At 32.0% G+C, this 23,576-nt stretch overlaps 2 protein-coding genes across 2 annotated transcripts; one reads left to right on the forward strand and one right to left on the reverse strand.

Moving 5' to 3' along the window:
• Positions 1-4,661: 4,661 nt before the first annotated feature.
• LOC137818013 (uncharacterized) lies at positions 4,662-13,595 on the forward strand. Its single transcript, XM_068621237.1, has 5 exons — positions 4,662-4,870; positions 5,044-7,294; positions 7,790-7,898; positions 8,124-8,219; positions 13,312-13,595. Exons 1-5 carry the CDS (start codon positions 4,662-4,664, stop codon positions 13,593-13,595), a joined length of 2,949 nt encoding a protein of 982 aa, XP_068477338.1.
• Positions 13,596-19,497: 5,902 nt separating this feature from the next.
• LOC137818014 (uncharacterized) lies at positions 19,498-22,793 on the reverse strand. Its single transcript, XM_068621238.1, has 3 exons — positions 22,588-22,793; positions 21,525-22,340; positions 19,498-20,268 (listed from the first exon to the last, which is right to left on the reverse strand). The coding sequence occupies exons 2-3, from the start codon at positions 22,287-22,289 to the stop codon at positions 19,498-19,500; spliced, it is 1,536 nt and encodes a 511-aa protein (XP_068477339.1). The 5' UTR covers positions 22,290-22,340; positions 22,588-22,793.
• Positions 22,794-23,576: the final 783 nt, after the last annotated feature.

Genomic DNA, 23,576 nt, shown 5'->3' on the forward strand with positions numbered 1-23,576 from the left:
CAATGGATCAAGATGGTTCCAATGGAGCTATATATTCCTTGTAAGTGATGAAGAGTATGTAGAGTAATTAGTTCGATCATATCACTTGAAGAAGTGAAGAAAAAGACCAAAAATGTTTATCCTAAGAGGTTTAGACAAAAAAACTATTCTAAAAATACTTTAATGACAGTTAAAAAAATCATGTGAAGAAAGTGATGAAACTGTCATTATTTTTTAAATCTAACGATTCTAAAATTATCATTATAAGAATATATTAACACACATGTAAAAATTATTATTATTTAAAAAATAAACAGCAAAAACAACTTTATTTTTAAAAACGATTTGGAACCATCATTATAAATGGTGTAATCCAAAACAAAATCTCCCAATCTCGAAGATATTCGCAACATAAAGCTTCTTCGATTTTCAATTAACAAAAACGGCATATATAATTTTGATCACAGACATAATTATAACAAAATCTTTTATTTAGCATTCAGACAAAACTTTCCTTAAAGGACAAAATTTGCCTTTTTAACTCTTTCAACCTATTTTTATTATTTTAAATATACCCAGTCATATAAATTTTTTTTTTTCACACTAATTGAAAAGCAAAAGTTATAATAAATCATATCATTACATTAACTAATCATAAATTGATATATACAGGAATAAATATGTCGATTAATAAAAAAATGCCTTAAATTAAATTATTCTACACAGTGCTCTTTGTTGATATAAAATGTTGTAAAAAATAATAATATAACTAAATTTTCAAGTACTTAGGTCTATATATATAATAAACATATTCATTGAGTTTGGATAACAATACCAATGATAAATTTTCTTTGTAATTGCATCAAACCCTATTCAATCCAATCATCTTTTATGTTACAGTGAAGAATTATGTATTTTCAATTTTAAATTCAATCCAATTCAACTAAACCAAAATTATTAAATAATAATAATATTCAATCTATTTCGTTATTTTATTAATTAAATATATATATTTGAAATATTTAAATATTTAAACATTTAATTTGACAATTTGACAACATAACACATAAATTGATCTTAGAAAATTTGAGCCAAACACCTCATTATATAAGGAGAAAGGGTCAACCATTACTTATAAGAAATGAGAAGAAAATTCAAACTATTTAGTGTTTAAATTAGGTGCCAATTTAGAGTCACATGGCAAACATGATCAAGTGTTCTCCATGTGATCTAATTTGGTCTAATGACCGACCTAGGACAAATATGGACTGCAATTAAGCCCTAATTATTAGGTATGTTTTTAGATGCCTAATATTAATCTTAATTCACTTAAAAAAAATTACAAATAAAATTTCTATCTACTTAAAACTCTAGAATTTACATTATGTTATAACATTTTTAATATATATAAAAAGGTGTTTCTGGCAAAATCTCACTTTCTGGTATATTTCTCATCATAACTATAGTGATGGATAATAAACTGACTTTTTGTCCTCAATACATCTATAGTTATTCGGCTAAAAAGTAAAACTTAAATAAATGTAGTACTTAATAAAAAAACTCGAGAATGTAACTGGTTATTTTAACTTTCTAAAAAAGAATTGAGATGAGTGTTAACACTATACTATATGGATAATAAATTTCTCAAAAAAAAAAAAAACCCAAAATTGCAAAATGTTCTTAAAAATAATTATACAATAGAATTATAATGTTGTGTTGTCTTAGGTAATTAAAACGGATAATAGATGTTACTTTTAAGAGATGGACAAATTTTTGCTTCTATCACAATACTTTATGTTAAAACTATATAGATAAAATTAACAACAAATGAAGATAAGCACACATATAATTTTTTTTTTTAATCAACGCAGGTAATACAATCAATATTAAGTGTCACGGTTCATCACTCCACCTTTACTCAATATTTATGACGGTTCATCACTTTCAATCTCACACATTTCATAATATAAATAATAATGTATTTCATCAATCAACTTGGTAGAACAACACCCATTTTTTTTTTAAAAACACAATCATACGTAGTAAAATAGGGACACATTCATCTTCATCCACTATTTATGCCTTCAATCTCCTCATAATTATACTGCAGTATTGGAGTCAACAACGCAGGCTCAACCTACATAAATTATAAAAATAATTACTTTACTTTCATACAAGTAAATAAGATATAAAAAATTCCTAAAACAACACAAAACAGGTAAGACAATTGTTAAAGGACACTTTAAGCACCTGTAATATATTCAACAAGCGTCATTCTCACTTCTAACGTTTTTTTTTTATGAATGAACCAACACATACAACCAAGGAGAACAAACACAAATTGCTCTATTGAGTTGTGCCGCACTCAATCAAAATGAAGTGAAATTCTGCAAAAACAAAAACCACAGACTGTTGCACTAACTATCATCTTCTCCGTTCTCTCTCTTCAATTTCCTCTTTGGCTTTCACCCTTCGTCTTCCTCGCATTCTAAGATGGCTAAAGATTTTTATCATTGAGCACGACAACCTCAACAAGAGTCCCGCAATCATACAACTTTCTTCTTCTCTAATTTCCCGAATGGTTGGGGAGAATACGAAATGTTAAAATTTTTTCAGAGATGGGCTAAAGTTAAAGAAGTATTTATATCCCGCAGATTAAATAGATGGGGAAGAAGGTTTGGATTTGTGAGATTTTTTGAGGTTACAGATGTTTTCCGCCTTGAGAAAGAACTGGACCAGATTTATATAGGGCATATGAAATTACATGTCAATCTACCAAGGTACAGGAAGGAGGAATATGATTCACATAGGGAGGCACCAAAACACAGAAACTATGATACGAAAGGAATGAGTTATAAGCAGGGGAGGAATAAGGAGGAAGTAAAATATAAGGAAGTATGGAAGGAAAAGAAAGGGAAGAAACTATATGTAGAGGCTGTTAGAGGTTCATCTTCGCAGGAGATATGGAAGGGGCCTATCATCGAAACTCAAAAGCAAATTCTGCCATGGATGGGAAACAGTGTGGTTGGGCATATGATAGCAGATTTAGACTTCTCTCAACTGTGTGAGGAACTTGTGAAGGGTGGGATAAGTAAGATTAAAACAAGGTATATGGGGGATAATATGGTGATGCTAACGCCTGTGGATGGTGAATGTATGGAGAATTTGATAAAGGTGAACAAAGACTGGATGGAGAGTATTTTTGAAGTCATTAATCCATGGTCTGATGAATATCTATCTGGACACAAAATAGTATGGGTAAGATGCACTGGTCTCCCTTTATCTCTATGGAATAGAGATTGCTTTGCAAAAGTGGTAGGAGAGGTGGCCTCTTTGGTGTCTATTGATGAAGACACTATGAATTGGGAAAATCTGGAGTATGCCAGACTGCAAGTTAGACTTCTCAGGAGCTGTAATGTAAGATTGAGTAAAGCTTTTAAGATCAATGGGCAGATCTATAATATTAATATTGAAGAAGAGGCGCCATACGGTAGGGAAGGGAAATGTGATTGTAGGTACAACCAATGTTACTCATCTAATAGTATTACTTCGTCGGAATCATTTGTGGAGGAAACCTTATTTTCGGAAAACAATTTCAATGAAGAATTTCATGGTATAATTGCGGAGGAGGAGATGACCGGAGGACAAGAACGGAACGAGCAAGAACACTCTGGATCACCGTTTGGGGGGTCTGACACAGGAGATGGGAAGATGCAGGTTACCGTTGAAGGTACAATCATGGGAAAGGCATCGTGTGGGCAGGGGGAAAGTGAGATAGCACTAGACCTAATGTCTAGCCCTATACAATCTAAGCCTAAATCTGTCCAAGATGTAATAAACAATCTATTGGTAGCTGTAGAGGTTGTAAAAAGTATTCAGCCCATGTTGGGCTCGGCCCACTCAGTTCTCAACACAGCCCAATCTTGCTCCATCAAAGGGAATAACCTTGTTAGGACAAACGGAAATACTGGATTGGGGGAGTGCGAATCGGGAAATGAAGAAACATCTAAGAAGCATGTCTCGAAGGATGTAGGCGAGGGAGATACTACTCCGGTAACGAAAAATCGGGGATCGGTATCATCAACGTCTAGCAACAAATCGTGTGGAGCGGTAAATCAGAATGCAGTTGAAGCAATTGAAGGACCGCAGACAAGTGTCATCAACCATGGTGAAGTTGGAATGGAAGGTGGGAAAGGAGTTTCGAAAACGATACTGCTGGCTAGATTCTCGGGAGAGGATGAAATGGAATGTGGAGGTAATTACTTAACCCCGCCATATGGATGGAGGCAACGAGGACTATGCGAGATTGGGGAAACAAGCAGAAAGCCCCGATGGAAGTATCTTACAAAAAAAGGGGATATACAGAACGAAACCATCTGTGAATCCAGGTTAGTGCTTAACTCTGTTAGCAATTCTTTCTCTGAGGATGGTATTAATAATTGTAATAAAAGATTTTGGAACTCTATTGATATTGATAGACCAGTTAAACTATGGGAGTTAGGCAAACAAATAGGTATATCCTGTGAAGCAAATGAGATAGAAGCAATTAACGAGATGGTACATATGGAGAAGAAGGACCTTAAGGGTAAGAAAAAGGGTGGGAAGGGACGTAAATATGTTTGATTATGATTATTATAAGCTTAAATATTAGAGGATTAGGAGAGGGCACGAAGCTTAGATACATGAGAAAATTAATTGCTAGTGAAGGTGCAGTATTAGTATGTATGCAAGAAACAAAATCTACATCCATAACAGAAGCGAAATGTTTTGATTTGTGGGGTGATAATAATATTGGCTGGATTTTTAATGAAGGGGATGCTGGTGCTGGGAGTATGTTAACTATGTGGCATAAGGAAGCATTTACTTATATTAATCATCAAATAGGTAAAGGGTATATAGCCATTTTTGTCATCATTTGAAGTCTAAAAAGAATGTCTCGGTGATCAATGTATACTCTCCTTGCATTTTGAGCGAAAATAAATCTCTCTGGGAGGATATAAGTAACATTAAGATTTCAAAACAGAACACTGCTTGGTGTATTCTGGGAGATTTCAATGCGGTCAGGAATGTGAATGAAAGGAAAGGGATTAATGTTAGGAACTCCCAAGAGAATGAAATTAAAAACTTCAATCTTTTCATTGAAAATAATCTCTTGTTGGAATTACCATCAGTTGGAAGGAAGTACACATGGTATAGAGCGAATGGTTCAGCTAAAAGCATATTAAATAGGGTACTTGTATCTGAAGAATGGCTCCAAGAATGGCCATTGAGTAAACAGTATACCCAACCAAGGGAAATATCATATCACTGTGCTATTGTGGTGAAATCTGTGGTTAAGGATTGGGGTCCTAAACCATTTCGGTCTATTGATGCGTGGCTACTGGATGGTGATTTTAAGAATCTGGTGAAAGAAAAATGGAACTCCTATAATGTGCAAAGTGATGATATAAGAAGATTTAAAGAGAAGCTGAAACTCCTAAAGGCTGATCTTAAAATCTGGAATAAGGAAGTATTTGGGCATCTGGAAACATCAAAGAATAAAATTTTGAAGGACATAGAGGATCTTGACAATAAAGATGATGACAATATGCTGGAAGATATGGCTAGGTTAGAAAGATTGAATCTTATTAGACAACTGAGGGTGATTGACAATAAGTTAGAATCTCTGTATTGCCAAAAGGCTAGAGTAAATTGGATGAAGAATAGCGATTCTAACTCAAAGTATTACCATTCGATTATTAGATGGAGGAGACTTAGAAATGGAATTAAAGGTGTAGAAGTGGGGGGTATATGGACGGAGGAGCCGCAAGTGGTGCAAATGGAAGCAAAAAAATTATTCGAGGATAGATTATCGGCTACAAAGGATTTTGGGGTCAGACTGGGGGGAGTGAAATTTCGCTCAATATCCTCAGATGACAAAGTAAGCTTAATCTCGGATTTTACAAAAGAGGAAGTAAAAGAAGCAGTGTGGCAATGTGATGGCTCAAAAAGCCCGGGGCCAGATGGATTCAATTTTAAATTTATACAACATAATTGGGAAGTGATGGAAGATGATATCTTTAAGGCTGTTAGACTCTTCCAAGTTACTGGGAGGATACCTAAAGGTTGTAATGCATCTTTCATTACTCTTGTACCTAAAGTTAAGGATCCATTAAAGATTGAACAGTATAGACCTATAGCCTTAGTTGGGGTATTATACAAGATTATTGCGAAGCTGCTAGCGTGTAGAATAAAGAAGGTTCTTCCATCGGTGATTGATGAAAGTCAGTCTGCTTTCTTGAAGGAAAGAGGAATGTTAGATAGTGTACTATTAGCAAATGAAGTACTAGAAGACCTTAAGAGAAGGGGAAAGAGAGGTGTATGCTTGAAAGTGGATTATGAAAAGGCCTATGACTCAGTCAGGTGGGACTTCCTATATGATATGCTAAGTGCACTAGATTTTCATGACAAATGGGTGAACTGGATAAGAGGGTGCTTGGAATCTACTTCGGTGTCAGTGTTGGTAAATGGGAGCCCCACAACGGAATTTAAACCGACTAGAGGGCTTGGAATTAAAGATATTCGTTGTTTTAATTATGCGTTGTTGGCCAAGTGGAAATGGAGAATTCAAGGAGAAGAAAGAGGGAAATGGAAGGAGATAATTGAGTCAAAGTATGGAAGTGGAACAGATCAGTCACCTATCCCTATTAAATACCAATCATGGTGGTGGAGAGACCTCATTAAGGTGTGTGGAGAGGAGAGTTCGATGGGGTGGTTCCATAAAGAAATCAAGTGGAAGATTGGTGTTGGGGATAAAATAAGATTTTGGGAGGACTCTTGGGTCAATAATAATAGTTTAAAGTCAATTTATCCTAGACTATATACTTTATCAGTTGATCAGGGGTTAAAAGTGAAAGAAGTTGGTAGTTGGGTGGACTCGGTATGGATCTGGAATCTAAGATGGAGACGTCCTGGATTTGAATGGGAAGTTGCATTACAGGAAGAATTATCAAGAACTTTGGCTGGATTTAAACTAGATAGAGAGATGAAGGATTGTATGACATGGAAAGGCGAAGACTTCTCTGTTAAATCTGCATATGAATGTGTTACAAAAAGTGATTCATGTAATAAGAGTATAATTTTCGAACATCTCTGGATGTCTAGAGCATTTCCAAATGTTCAAATTACAGCATGGAGGGTCTTATTCGATAGGTTACCAACAAGGATAAACCTTTCCAGGAGAGGTGTAGGGGTAAATACATCTCTTTGTGCTCTGTGTCAGAAGTGGCCTCAATCGGCTCAACACCTGTTCCTAGAGTGTGAATTTGCAATACAGGTATGGAACTGGTGTTTTAGATGGATTGGAATTATGTCTGTACAACAAAAAATCCTCAAAGACCATTTTGAGAGCTTCTATTTGATGCAGATGAATTATAAACAAAATTTTGTGTGGAAAGGTGTATGGACAGCTATAGTATGGAGCATTTGGGATCAAAGGAACAGAACTATCTTTAAACAAGATAGTGTTGATACGGAGGAAATATTCCATATGGCTCAACTTAAAACTTGGTTATGGTTGAGGTATAGAATGAAGTCCTTTAATTATTCTTTCTCTGATTGGCTTTTAAACCCTATCTTGTGCATTAAAAGTTGCTAGTAGATGGAAGGAGTATAGGGAAGGAGTCGCTAATTGCATAGAGATGAAAGGAAGATAGGTTAATGGTGGAAGGGTATGAGGGATTATGTAGGAGGGATGGGTGAAGTGTAATATAGAATTAATCCTAAGATTGTTATAACTGTTTTTTATCAATTTGTATTACTTATATCCTAGCTGAAAGCTAGGAAAGGTTTTCTGGTTTCTGGTTGGAACAGGATACCATGGTTTGCGTGGACAGAATGGTACAAGATGGGGAACTTATGGTTTATTGTTGTGCTGGAAGGTGTGTACTAATACAAGGAACAGCTTGTGGAGATCCTGTAGCCACAAAGGACTAACGCATTGTTGCTGTCTTTATTCTTGGTGTGGTCTGGTATGGGGGAATGGTGCTGTCAAAGGTTATTCTGTTGCACAGAATTCTAAGTAGCCAAATACAATTTGTGTTTTTTTCTCTTAGTGCAGACTTTGAGCTACTATTATTTTGTTTTAATGCTGATGATGGTAATAGTATTAGGAAAAACTGGTGCAGAATTTACACCTGTGTACACCAGTTTGGAATCAATTAGTTGTAGGTTTTTGACATCTAAAGTTTCAGAACTTTTGGGTAATTGATTTTGCTCTATATCACAAGGAATGGAACTTTGTGATTGTGTATATGGGTTGGGTTACCCCTGAAGTAACCCTCTAATTTAATTTATTCATTGCTGATAAAAAAAAAATACAAGTAAATAAGAAAAAAAATGAATTTAATTATTGAAGAAGTAAAAGTAGCATTATAGCAAATCTTGTTTTATTCATATAAGTCTCATAACTAAAACATGACAAAGAGGTATCCTCTTAAATATATAATAAAACACAAAATGACACTAATATAGAATTGCTTACAATCAGACGTAACCATTATGTTATATTGTGAAAAACTGCTTCTAATTAATCATCTCCTGCATGCGCATAGAGCAAATGATAGGATAACTCACAAAAAAAAAAAACTAAGAATTTCAGTAGCATTAGTTAATAGTTGATGTACCATGTTCACTAACTTCATTAGTGTCTGAACAATTGAAAATGATGACATTGGAAGCATCTGCAGCCTATTTAAAACAAAAGAATATATACAAGTTATAATTTTAAGCACGATGCAACTCAAAAAAAACACATTAAGCTAAAATTAATGTCTAAAAAATATTGTAAAACATGAAATGAAATGAGAATTTCTAGTTGAAAATAATTGATGTTCATAGTATATAACTATATGACTAGAAATTTTAGTTGCTGATAAAAAATGCTAAAAGTAATACTTTAAATATTATTATTATAATTTAAAATAAAGTGTTTTCTACACTAAATAGTCTCACATTATTTAAAAGTTGAAATCAAGAACAATTTAAATACATATTAACTATTAGAAAATCATAAAATAAAATTAATTTTAAAAATAAAAAATATTAATTATTATATTGACTAAATTAGATATTATTTTATAGACTAAAAAATTATTGGTATCTAAAACAGTTTCTAAATTGGTATATAATTAGCTACCAAATTTTTAGCAACCAATTTTAGAATATAAAGTAATTGGTAACTAAAACCTTTGTAGTTAATTAAATATTAATTAGAAACTCGTTTATAAATTTTATTAATAATTTAAACTACTTTAGATACCAATAATTTTGTTAGTCTCTAAAATGTTGACAAAGAAGCTTTGATAAATCCAATATGTCTTGAAGACTTGAAGTTGTGTGTGTGTATGTTTGGTTAGGTAGATTTTGATGCATAACTTTGCATTACATTATGATCCAAGTTACTTGAATAGTAATGTCTTTGAAATGTTTTGTTTTCTAAATTTGTGTATTTTTTAATCAGTTGATTTATGTATTAATAAATTGAAATCACTCTGCTGACTATAGTAAGTATTTTTAATAAATTGGTTTATCATATCAACTGTTTGAAAACACTTAAGGTTTTTGAGATTTTAAAAATGATTTGTTTTCTATTTTGTCTTTTTTGTTAATTGAAATCAATAAGTTATTTTGATAAAAAAAATTGGTTTAAAATATGTTAATTTCATCTATTAAAAGAAAATAGTCAGTTATTTCAAAAATCAATTAAGTGTTTTTAACATAATTATGTTATATTGACCAATTTGTTTTTTAATTGATATATCTATTTTCATTAAATGATCAAACTATTTTTACAATCATTATCTTATATAAGGATGTAATATGATAATTTCAAACAACAATTTTCATAGAGAGAAAAACAGAAAGTTTTAAAATCATTATTGGAGATTGGGTTTACTTCTTAGATCATTCTTGTTTTGTAAAGAAGGTTTCTGAGTTTACATTTATGTTGTGCTTCATTTGTAATAATCTAGGTGTATTCAAGCTCTATTCTTTTCACTGTATTTTGTTGTAACATATTAAGATAGGGTTTTTAAATTATGTGTGTGGTTAAGAGTGTTCTGTGTTCTAGTAGGGTTCAAGATTAACACTCTTGACTGTTTTTTGTAAACCTTTTGTGTTTGAATTAATGAATTCTCAGTAGTTTCACTACAAGAAAATCATTAAATAGAAACCAATTTTTAGAAACCAAAATAATTAGTTGCAATAGTAACTAAATTAGAGACCATTTTAGAAACTAAAACAAAAATTGGTTTCTAAATTAGTTTATATTATTTTCTATTATTGTTAAATAGTTTCTAAATTGGTATCTAATTAGCAACCAATGTTTTATCTACCAATTATTTAGTTTCTAAATTTAGTCTCTAAAACCTTGGTTGCTAATTAGAGACCAATTTATAAACTATTTAACAATAATAGAAAATAATAGAAATTAATTTAGAAACCAATTTTTGTTTTAGTTTCCAAAATGGTCTCTAATTTAGTTACTATTGCAACTAATTATTTTGGTCTCTAAAAATTGGTTTCTATTTCATCATTTTCTTGTAATGTTTGTTGAGGACTGCATATAACTCTTGGTGTAAGAGTGAACTAGTATAAACCTTATGTGCAATCTCTCTCTCACTATGATATTTGTTTATCAATTACTCTATAGTGTTTTACATTTAAACCAAATGGTTGAATTCTCATAACAACTGGTTTATTTTATTGAATATATACTTGTTGTGCTTTTTATAATAAGTTGAACAGATAAATCAATTATTTAATTTTATTGAGTTTTCAATTTGACTCTGGTATTTGCGAAAATGTTATGAAAACAATTCACCCCTCTTGTTTTAGGCCACTTATTCTAACAATCGGTATCGGGAGCTAAGTTATTGTATGTTATTCAAGTTTCGATCCTAAAATCTTTTTTAAATGGCTGAAAACTACCTTTTGGTGAAAGAGTTTCCATAAATAGACCACCACAGTTCTGTGGAGTGAACTATCAGTTCTGGAAAGTCATAATGAAAATATTTGATGAATCAATTGATAGAGGGATTTGGGATGCTATAAAAGGGTCTTTTATACCAAAGCATGAAACTGATAAAGTATTGGTGAAAAACCTTGGTCTTAATGGGCTGAAACTGAGGGAAAGAAAACTCAGTATGATTGCATTGCTAAGAACATTATAATCTCTATGTGATATGTCTGCCTATCATTTGAACAAATTGATGTAGAAAAATCTTGTTGATGGTCTCCCAAGAAACAAGATTGAAAAACATCATATATGTGAAACATGCCAAAAGGGAAAACAAGTTAAAAATTCTTTCAAATTAAAAAATGTTCTTTCAACATCAAGACCTATTGAGATGCTTCACATGGACCTTATTTCTCGAATCCAAGAGTGATACCTATTATGCTTTTAAAAAACTTGTCAAGTTTTTACAAAACAAAAACTGCAACAATATTTGTTCAATTTGAAGTGATCATGGTGGACAATTACAAAATGAAAAATTCATTTCTTTTTGTGAAAAATGGGATATTCATCACAATTTTTCTGCTCCTAGAATTTTCTAACAAAATGGGATTGTTGAAAGGAAAAATAGACCTCTTAAAAAACTTGCAAGAACCATTTTAAGTGAGTCTTTTCTACCAAAATATTTATGGATTGATGTAGTAAGCACAACTTGTTATGTTATGAAAAAGAACTCATAAAACCAATTTTAAAGACAACCCCTTATGAGTTGTACAATTGCAGAAATCCAACATTAGTCACTTAAAAGTTTTTGGCTGCAAGTGTTTTACTTTGAACAATGAAAAGGAAAAGCTTAGCAAATATGATGCTAAAGCAAATGATGACATTTTTTTGGTTTAGAATTTAGGATTTAGTCTAAATAATCATGTATATAGGGTGTATGATAAAAGGTTAATGATTGTTGAAGAATCTATACATGTATTTGAGGAGACTAATAATGTAAAGCAAGATTCTTAAAGAAAGGTCACAAAAAAAGATGATCAAGATATTGGATTTTAGAAATTAAGGATATGCTCAGAAAATCAACCAGATGATTCTGCAATTTAACCAGTAGAAATCACAGGACAAGATGACTTACCAAAAGAATGGAGAACTCCAAGGGATATATCACTGAACAACATAATTGGTCAAATAGATAAGGGAGTATCTACTAGACATTCTCTAAATAATATGTCTGAACATATGACATTTGTATCACAAATTGAACCAAAATCTGTAATTGAAGCTTTAAATGATGAAAACTGGGTAACAACTATGGATGATGAATTAAATTAGTTTGTTAGAAATGATGTTTGGATTCTTGTGCCTAAATCTAATGATATGAATGTTATTAGAACTAAATGAGTTTTCAGAAACAAACTTGATGAATCTGGTATAAATACTAGAAGTAAAGCTAGACTTGTTGCAAAAAGATATAATCAAGAAGAAGGTATTGATTATGATGAAAGGTTTGCCTCTGCATCAAGATTAGAAGTTGTAAGATTGTTGCTTGCTTTTGCTTGTATGAGTGATTTTAAACTTTTTCAAATGGATGTAAAAAACGATTTTTATGAATGATTTTATCTATGAATAAGTCTTTGTATCTCAACCTCCTGATTTTGAAGATCCAAGCATCCTCATCATCTCTTCAAACTTAAAAAGAATTTGTTTGGAATGAAGAAAACTCCTCGGCAGTGGTATGAGCCTTAACAATTTTCTCTTATCTCATGGATATGAGAGAAGAAAAATTGGTAAGACTCTTTTCATTAAAAAGTTTATATATGAGATTATCTTAGTTCACGTTTATGTTGATGACATAATTTTTGGAGCCACTAATGACAACTTTTGTGAAGAATTTGTATCATTTATGTGGGGGAAGTTTGAGACGAGCATGATGGGAGAATTATCATACTTCCTTGGACTTCAGGTTAAACAAATGAAGAATTAAATCTTCTTGAGTCAAACCAAATACTGCAGAGACATTCTAAAAAAGTTTGAAATGGAAAACTGTAAAGAAGCTACAACACCTCTATCAACAAGTTGTTACTTGGATACTGACCTGGCTCTGTAGATTAAACCAAGTTTAGAGGGTTGATTGGATCCCTTCTCTACCCCACTACAAGAAGACCAAACATCAAGTTTGTTGTATGCGTGAGTGTAAGATTTTAGTCAAATCCCAAGGAATATCACTTCACTGTTGCTAAAAGAATCCTTAAATATTTCAAAGAAACAAACAATGTTGGTCTATGATATCCTTATAACTATCTTATACACCTTATATTCTAATTCAAATTTTGCAGGGTGTAAGTTAGACAGGAAAAGCACAAGTGGTACATGTCACCTACTTGGATCCAGTCTCATCTCCTGGCACAATAAGAAACATGCTTATGTGGCTCTCTCAACTGCAAAGGCTGAATATATTGCTGCTAAAAGTTGTTGTGCACAAATATTGTGGCTCAAACAAGAACTTAAAGATTATAGTTTAAAGCTAAGCAAAGTTCCAATATCACTGCTATCAAACTTACAAAGAATCAGATTCAACATTCCAGAACAAAGCACAATGAGATCAAACATCACTAGTTGAATATTTTTACCAAACCTATTCTTAGGGTAGATTTAATGTCTTAAGAAATGAATTAAGAATTCTTGATTATTGGAATCTATCTTAAAATTTTGTTTTTCTCTCCGTCTTCTTTTAAATTGTCTATTTGCTGAAGACATAAGGGAGAATATTTGGATGTTTGTTGTAATATTTTATCCTTTGATGTGTGACAATATCACTGCTATCAAACTTACAAAGAATCATATTCAACATTCCAGAACAAAGCACAATGAGATCAAACATCACTAGCTGAATATTTTTACCAAACCTATTCTTAGGGTAGATTTAATGTCTTAAGAAATGAATTGAGAATTCTTGATTATTGGAATCTATCTTAAAATTTTGTTTTTCTCTCCGTCTTCTTTTAAATTGTCTATTTGCTGAAGACATAAGGGAGAATATTTGGATGTTTGTTGTAATATTTTACTCTTTCTTCTGCATAATTTTGTTGTTTTATGATTTACTGATTGCAGAAATTATATTTATGCATAGTTGGGTTGGTTATCTTGTTGTACTTGTATATTATGGATTGCTTGGTCTTTCCTTTATGTTTTTGCAGGATCTTCTTGTGTCAAAATCTACAACACAAAACCAAGGATTTATCTTCATTAAATAAGGGAAGATTGTTGACCAAGAAGCTTTGGTGAATCCAAATTGTCTTGGAGACTTGAAGTTTGGTGTGCATTTGGTTAGGTAGATTTTGATGTATAACTTTGCATTACATTTATGATCCAAATTACTTGAATAATAATCTCCTTGAAATGTTTTTTTTTCTAAATTTGTGTATTTTTTAATCAGTTGATTTATGTACTAATAAATTGAAATTAATTCTATTCAAGTTTGCTGACTATAGTAAGTATTTTTAATAAATTGATTTATCATATCAACTATTTAAAAACACTTAAGGTTTTTAAGGTTTTAAAAATGATTTATTTTATCTATTTTGTCTTTTTTGTTGATTGAAATCACTAAGTTATTTTGATAAAATAATTGGTTTAAAATCTGTTAATTTCATCTATTAAAAGAAAACAGTCAGTTATTTCAAAAATCAATTAAGTGTTTTTAACAGAATTCTGATATATTGACCAATCTATTTTTAATTGATATATCTATTTTTATTAAATGATTAAACTATTTTTACAATCATTATTACCTTATATAAGGACGTAATATGATAATTTCAAACAATAATTTTCATAGAGAGAAAAACAGAAAGTTTTAAAATCATTCTTGGAGATTGAGTTTGCTTCTTGGATCATTCTTGTTTTGTAAAGAAGGTTTCTGGGTTTACATTTCTGCTGTGCTTCATTTGTAATAATCCCGGTGTATTCAATTATTATTCTTTTCACTGTATTTTGTTGTAAACAGATTCAAATAGGGTTTCTGAATTCTCTGTGTGGTTTCGAGTGTTATGTATTCTAGTAGGGTTTAAGATCAACACTCTTGGCTGTTTTTATAAGCCTTGTGTGTTTGGTTTAGTGAATTCTCAATGGTTTGTTGAGGACTGGATGTAGTTCTTGGTGTAAGAATGAACTAATATAAATCTCCTTTGCAATCTCTCTCTCTCTCACTCTGATATTTGTTTATCAATTGCTTTACATTGTTCTATGTTTAAATCAATTGGTTGAATTCCCATAATAATTGGTTTATTTTCTTGAATATATACTTGTTATGTTTTTTATAGCCAGTTGAACAAATAATTTAATTATTCGATTTTATTGAGTTTTCAATCTGACTCCAATATATGCGAAAATCTTGTAAAAATAATACATCCCTATGTTTTAGGACACCTATTCTAACATAAAATAGTATCTAATTTAGTTACTATAGTGACTAATTATTTTTGGTCTCTAAAATTAGTTTTTATTTAATAATTTTCTTATAGTGATTTCTTTCTTAACTTTCTGAGACTCCTTTTAACGACAAAATCATAACGGAGCTCCATGCTCCAAAACGGACACACTAATGCAGGAAACACATATTACACCAGTTATAGGAGACATTTTACACTGCTTCTATCACTGATGTAGATCTCAGTGATACAAAATGTCAATCACATATTACACCGGTTGTAAATTTGAGTAAAATAGATCAAAAACATGTATTTCAGAAGGCACATATTACACTGTTTGTACATCCCAACCGATGTAATATGTGCTACTCAGTCAACATATTACCCCAGTTGAGACAAATAACCAATGTAATATGTTATAAGGTTGTTATCACCATAACCATGCATCTCCTTCACACCCAATCATTGAATGCCTCGTTTCTTTTTACCAGAACCGCTGTTACGAAGTGGACTTTAAGCCTAACTCAACCCCATAAAACCGGCTCAATGGGATGAGGTTTGCACCCACTTATATACTATGAAAGGCTCTCATCTCTAGTCGATGTGGGATCTCCAACACCCCCCCCCCTCAAGCCGAGAGTGATAGATAGAAGCTCGTGCGTGGGACTATATATAATGGGTGGTCCGATAGCGGCTCGATAGCGGGTGGCCTGATAAGCCCAACAAATACTCACTAGGAGAGGCTCGAAATGGCTCTGATACCATGTTACGAAGTGGACTTTAAGCCTAACTCAACCCCATAAAACTGGCTCAATGGGATGAGGTTTGCACCCACTTATATACTATGAAAGGATCTCATCTCTAGTCGATGTGGGATCTCCAACAACCGCCACTGTCTGCTCGATTGGTACCCTGAACACACAACCCAATCCCCAACCGACGCCATAGTCGTTCACTGCCTCAGTGCGTGTCGCACAGTGGTGACGAAAAACCCCTATAACATAAAGTACATTCTGAAGGCCAACTTCGACAACTTTCCCAAAGGCAAACCCTTCACCGAAATCCTTGGTGACCTTCTCGGGTGCGCGATTTTCAACGTTGACGACTAGCTCTGGAAAGCGCAACGCAAAATAACGAGCCACGAGTTCAACACTCGCTCCCTTAAGGACTTCATCGTGTTACCTGGAATTGACAAGCCGCTAATGGTTGAGAGAGACACCACATCTGCGATGATGATATAGCTGTTCTGGTTGTTATCGAAGCATGGGAGGAATAAACGTTGCCTTTGAATGAAGTTTATTGTGCAACAGAGCGAAGTGAGGGTTTGGATTATGGGTGTCTGAAAGAGATGAAATTATTGAAGGCGTGTTTGTGTTGCCTGATGGGACCCACATTGGGAAAGGGGATGATATAGTGACTTATTTTCCATACGGGATGGGGAGAATGGAGGGTGTGGGGAAGGATTGTTATGAGTTTAAACCACAACGTTGGTTTGATGAAGAGAATGTTGATAATGGGATTCTGAAGTGTGTGAATCCTTATAAGTTTCTAATTTTTCAGTCGGGTCCAAGAGTGTGTCTTGGGAGAGAAATGACTTTTACTCAGATGGAGTATGTGGTTTCTTCTCTCCTTAATTATCTATTTTTTTAACTCACATATTTTTTTAACTCACATATTACACCGGTTGCACCATCCAACTGGTGTAGTATATCATGCTCAGAGTTAATTAAATTTTTTTAATTTTTTTTACTCTCTGAATAATATATTACACCGGTTGGGTCATCCAACCAGTGTAATATGTCAAGCTCAGAGTTAAAAAAATTGTAATTGTTTTTTCTTTTACTCTAAGCTTGCCATATTACACAAGTTAGGTTATTCAATCGTTGTAATATGTGTCAAATAACTAATACGTTGTTGTAGAAAGTGTTATTTGATCTAGTGATAGTATCATGGATGTGGTGATTAACCCTATTGATGTCATCTCAACAGACTTGAGGTCAAAAAATTGACGTCGTCTTTGGGGATCGAAAAAAGGTTCCAAAGAAGAATCCTCGATCTCTAAAGGGAATGGAAAAGTGGTTCCAAAAATGAACTCTCGTTCCCTTAGCCATCGACTAGGGGGAATTGAAAAGTGGTTTCAAAGACAAACCCTCATTCCCCTTAGACCTCGACTGAGGGACTTGTTTCGGTAGCCCAATAGTCTCACATCGCTTAGGAGACTAGTGATAATTTAAACACACATTCCTCTCTTAATCTTCTAAGATGGCTTTTAAGGAAAAAAATCGTGACCAAGCTCCGTTCCATTGCGAACAATACCTTGAATGTGGTGATTGACACTAGTGATTTCATCTCAACAAACTTGATATCGAAATCTAAAGAAAACAACTCTTGAGTTTCTTTGAGTAAAATTTAGAAAGTTCTTAATTAGAGAAGGGTGTATAAAATTCTATTGTGATCTTTTAATTAGAGAAACTCCTATAAGAGAGTCTAGATCTCTCCATTTAACACATATAAATACATCATTGTATTTGGAATTTTCAAGGAAAGGAAATCTGAGTTCTCATTTTTTCTTCTCACCTACCTTTAAAAAAGTGGTTTAAGAGCCTAATTTGATGTAAAAAGTTGAGAGAAAAAAAAGTTGTGAGATTTCAAACAATGGGTATACTACCTTCCAATTTCCTCGTCTTACTAAAGCAAATTATGAGAAATGGAGTCTTTGCACATGATAAGTCTCAAATTTACTTGTTAGATTACTTGATTTAGACGCTCAAGTGCATGAATTAAATCAAGTATTGACATTAAAAGCTTGCACCAACTTATTAAAAACTTGCACCAACTTAAAATTTGCAGAATGATTAATTTCAGAAGAGTCAATTGGATTTCATGACCCATTCTTAATTAATTTTTTTGCAAAAAGAGAAGCAAGAGGTAGCTCAATAAATTGACAATGTAAGGAATTTAGCTTGAGCGCAGGGAACTGGTGTTTAGCGAAATTGAGGTAGAGAACAATGCACTTCAAAGCAATGAGTGTGAAATAATGATGTTAAGCAGGATCATTCCAGATGAGGGTACATTTGGAGCTCAGAATCTGCTTAACGAGCCAAGGAAGTGCTAAGAACAAGGGAAAGTTTAAGAAAGGTCATCCGCTGAGCTAAGCTACAAAGAAGCTCAAGCTTAGAGAAATCCTTCAGATGAAGAATCCCAATTTGTTGAGTAGAAGAGTTGGACACTGAGTGAAGACACTAAATTGGGACTAGATAGTTCAACAATATAAATAGAAGAGAAAAATTAGTCCTAGATAGTCCTTTGAAGGAGTGAAAATTAGTCTAAATCTATAATGTTCTTAGTTGCAAGCTACTTGGATATTTCCTATAATATTTCAATCAATATAAGTAGCTAACTTCATAGCCACGAGGATTGAATGACAATGCAACTCTTCTTTTATGATTGAAACAAGAATATAGACACAATATATATTCATAAGAGCATCCATTACTAGAAAGGAAGTGGACTTAAGTATATCAAGACTCAAGATCAAGTTGCATATATCTTCATGAAGTTACTAAAGTTTGAAGAGTTTAAAAGGTTAAAACCAAAGATTGGTTTGAAGAAGAAAATTTCAAATAAAGGGAGATAAATATTTTTATAATTTAAAATAAATAAATATCTAGAATAACTATTGAGTTTCTCTAAGTAAAATCTAGAAAGTTTTTAATTAGAGAATAGTGTATAAAATTTTATAGTGGATTTTTAATTAGTGAAACTCCTAGAAAAGAGTCTAGATATCTCCATTAAACACCTATAAAATACCTTATAGTATTTGTCATTTTCAAGCAAGGAAATTTGAGTTATCACTTTTTCTTCTCACCTCTCTTGTTTATGATTTTGTTATTGAACAACCTTCCTAGATTAACTGAATTATATTTTTCTAAGGAAAAAAGATAATAGCCTACTTACAAATTCTCTCGAAAGAAAATGTCTAGTAATTTTAATGAAAATGATAATTCATATTACTATATAAAGAGAAATTAAGAAAAAGGTTATAGATTAGCAGGGGCCGTATACTCCTAATCTTATCATTCTCTATCAAGATTAAGACGTAAAAAATATGTGTACCTCTTCTTCAGAAGTTCTGCGCACAGCAAAATTAAGATCACTTTCCAATCGAGATTTCGCATATTCTGCTGAATACCACTTTGTCGAATGATGTATTTTGTTGACTGCACTAAAAGTTTTCATGGAGCTGCACTTGATGATGTAGACTTTTTTCAAGGATGGAAAATTTAAAGTCAAATTTCCAGTGTAAAAACACATCAACTCTTTTAATCTTTTAAGATGCAAAACATGTAGATGCTCAAATATTATTTCTTCATCCTCGTCACATTCCTCTGCAACAATTGTCATCAAACCCTCGCAGTCTTCCACTACTAGATCTTCAAGTTTCATAAGATCTTTGGCTACAGATGCTGAAAACACGCTTGAAAGGCTTTTACATTCCTTAACATGTACTTTTTGCAAATTTTGCATGCATAAAATTCCATGAGGATCTTCATTCCAAACATTCTCCAGATTCGGAAGCTTCGATAAAACCAATTTCTTCAGAGGAACTAATGTGTCTTTTGTTGCACATTTTACATCAAAGATGGTTTTCACAAAATCACAATTTTGAACTTTCAATGTTTCTAATTTGGGTAAAAAAGGAAGTAAATGGAAGGGTAGCACTGCATCTGATAAAAACTGACATTCATCCACAGTCAATATCGTCAACTTACTGAAACAAAAGTCAGAAACATACATTGAGTCATTCCATATCTCTTGTAGTCCTCGTCTACATTTGAGATCAAGTTGTTCAAGCTTTGAAATCTGCACGGGCAAAGAATAAATAAAAATAATTATTTACAAGACTCAATGATATCTTTTAAATTAGCACTTTACAAATACAAAATATTCACTAATTTATTAATAATTTATTTTTTATTATGAATTTTTTTTAATTAACTATATATATATATATAATATTAATAAGGATTCTCTCATTTTTAACATTTTACTCTTTAGGCTTGTTAGTGTTTTTAAACTTCAGTAACTATCTATAGTGAAAAAATTACTTACACAATACAAAAAACTATCAATAATAAAATTATATAATTTCTTATTATTTGTTTCAATAATTATTATAAAATAATTTTTATTTTTTGTCATAAGAAAAAAAGTGGTTTCCACTAGTTTAAAAGAATTTTTCTACCGAGTCACGATTTGTAATTTACATTACTTGACTTCATGACTTGCAATTGAGATTTATAATTATCATAACATCAAATATTGGTTTGAACCGTTAGGGCATGTTTGAGACATGTAAAATAAATAAAGTTATTTTTATGAATATGAAAATTCATAATTATTTTAAAAATGTTTTTTTCTTCTTTCATCTGCATATATATTACACCTTTTTTAATGACAAGTAATTCATTACTTGATAAATTTTGTAACAAAAAATTAAGATTGATGAGGGATGTCAATCAGCTATAATATTTCAGACAGATTTTCGTTAATTTTGAATACCATTAATGTATATATATCCTTAATAATCACAAACTCATTGTTATTTTTATATATTTTTTGTTTTGAAATATCTGAGTGCACAGTACATTTAAATTTTGTCCCCAAAAGTTTTATTACAGTTATTAATTAAAATTGTAAATAAATATTATAATTTCGACTTTAAATTATAGATATAGTGTGTAGATTTTAATTAGAAGTTATAGAAAAAGATTGTAAAAAATTAAAATTTCATCCATATTTATTTGTGTCACCTAGACTTGCAGTAGGCTACTCTTAATAGTTAAAAAAAGTATGAAGAATAATACAATTATGACAATTATTTTGATTTTTTTTGTGTGGCCTAGACTGGTAGTAGGATTGATTTATGATTATTTATTTTGAAGAATTGTTAAATAAATTATTATAATTTTCCAGCATGTTGTCCTAAGGCATGTTGCATGTTTAAAGATATGCTATACATATATGTGTCCTATGCATAAGCAATGGGGGTTATGAGATAGTGTATTTATAACCTCGAGAATCGAAATAATGTTCCATAAAAAAAATTAAACACATACCTTTTCCACAAATTCCTTTCTCAGAGTAGAGTTGACATGAGTTTTCAATGGAATATCCTCTTCATCAATTGTTACTTGAGACAATTTGATTGCCTCTACATTACCTGCACATAAAGTTTCCATCTCATGGCAATCTGTTACTGATAATTCCTCCAATAATGGGAAACTTAAATTCCCTTTGTAGAACCTTATGAGCTTAGACAAGCTATTAAGTTTCAAACAATTGAGCTGCGGAAATATTATCTTATCCTCATCTGATTCCTCCCCCTCTTCCTTAGACACTATCTCTTCAATTGATTCACACTTTTCTATCTCCATTCTTTGGAGTTCAGGCAAATTTTGTGCTGTTGAGGATGTGAACAAACATGACAACCCATCACAACTTTCTACTTTTAAACATATCAGATTTGAGAAACACACTCTGTATGATACCAAGTTTTTCAATCTGGAACAACTAATGACTTCAAAGATTTCTAGATTTTTGACAAAGGGCTCAGTCCATGAATTCTCTAATCCAATGGAAACCAGCTGTCCAAGGGACTCCAATCGTAATTCTTTCAGTTGTAATAGATGTTCACTATTATCTGGTCTTTGAAGACAGAAAATGACATTGACGGAATTGCCACACACCACAAGCTTCTTTACATTTGGCAACTGTTTTAGAAATCCATAGTCCGAAAATTCATCACACTCAATATGAAAGTAGAGAGTAACAACTTTTAACTCGTCTAAAAGGTTTCTCTGAAATTCTCCAACCACAATCATCTTCAATTCATTCTCACCCACTGTGAGATGCTCTAAGTTGGGTGTAATTAGCTACAAAGAGAAACCGAATAACCAAGTAAAAGCAGTGGAAAGTTTCATGCTAAAATAAGCCTGATAATTAGTGGAAAGTTAAACAAATAAGGCCGTACCGTATGTGCTTACAACAATTTTGAGTTTAAAATGAAATTTTAGATGAAAAATTTGACAAATGAGAATACGTGAAGAAAATAATGAAAAAGCATATGATAGAATGCAGTTACAAGAATGTAAGTAATTAATGAGTTTGAAAAGCTCAAACCTTTGCTGTTGCATCATGAATGGAATGTATAGTATTATGCTTGAACTTGGGCAAATCCCATAGTGTCAATGACGTCAGAGTGGGGAACGTAAGCTTAGGAGTTGTTTCTTTTGGATCAGCTAGATTAGCCTCCGTAACAATTTCAGCAGGATCTTCATTCCAAACACTTTCCAGATTTGGCAGCTTCCATAAAACTAATGTTTTCAGAGAAACAGTCATTCTGTTTTGTGGACATTGGATATCAAATATGGTTTTGACAGAATCACAATTTCGAACTTCCAAGGTTTCTAATAGAGGTAATGAAGGAAGCAAAGTGAAGGGGAGTGCATATGATGAAAAGTGGCACCCCTCCACAATCAATGTTTTCAAGTAACTGCAGCATAAGTCTGGGATCTGCACTGAGAAACGCCATATCTCTTGGAGGTCTGCGTTATCTCTCAATACAAGAGTATCTTTCGCCTAGCAAAATCAGCACATGTAAACGAATGAATAAAAGTATGATGTATGAAACTTGTGAATTTAAAATTAAACTTTCATACTAATAAAAAACTTGATGAATCAGACTATATTAAAACATACGGATGTTAATTACATCTTCACTTCATTTTACTTTTATTTTATTTTCCTCTCACATTAAGTTATGTTTGACATCTTATTTTAACTATTTTCTAATTTTTTACTAATTTTGTGTGAATCTATTACAAATATTCAGTGCAAGAAATAACTTATAGAACTTTTTGAATGTTATTAGAAGTCACATTTTTTATGTTAGTTTTTAATTTCTTAATATTTATATCTATTTTTCTCTTAAAACATTAATTAAGTTTTCTTTTTTACTTTTATATAAGATACTGCTTTGTTATTTTTTATTTTTACATTAGATAAAAATGATCATTTTTAATATTCCTTTATAAGATATTGAAAATAATAACAAGTAATTATGGTTGAATTTTAGTATTTTCGAAATACAAAACATGTATTATATGAAA

The sequence above is a fragment of the Phaseolus vulgaris genome, chromosome 10, assembly GCF_000499845.2.
Source record: "Phaseolus vulgaris cultivar G19833 chromosome 10, P. vulgaris v2.0, whole genome shotgun sequence".
NCBI classification, from domain to species: Eukaryota; Viridiplantae; Streptophyta; class Magnoliopsida; order Fabales; family Fabaceae; genus Phaseolus; species Phaseolus vulgaris.

Bases quoted from the DNA above. Each gene is read 5' to 3' on its own strand.
- LOC137818014 (XM_068621238.1), bottom strand. From the start codon at position 22,289: ATGATTGTGGTTGGAGAATTTCAGAGAAACCTTTTAGACGAGTTAAAA. The intron at 20,269-21,524 runs GTATGTGTTTAA...TTGCCCGTGCAG, and splicing joins GAAAGGAATTTGTGGAAAAG to ATTTCAAAGCTTGAACAACT.
- LOC137818013 (XM_068621237.1), top strand. From the start codon at position 4,662: ATGAGAAAATTAATTGCTAGTGAAGGTGCAGTATTAGTATGTATGCAA. The intron at 7,899-8,123 runs GTGTGTACTAAT...TGATGGTAATAG, and splicing joins GTTTATTGTTGTGCTGGAAG to TATTAGGAAAAACTGGTGCA. The intron at 8,220-13,311 runs GTAATTGATTTT...CAAATTTTGCAG, and splicing joins TAAAGTTTCAGAACTTTTGG to GGTGTAAGTTAGACAGGAAA.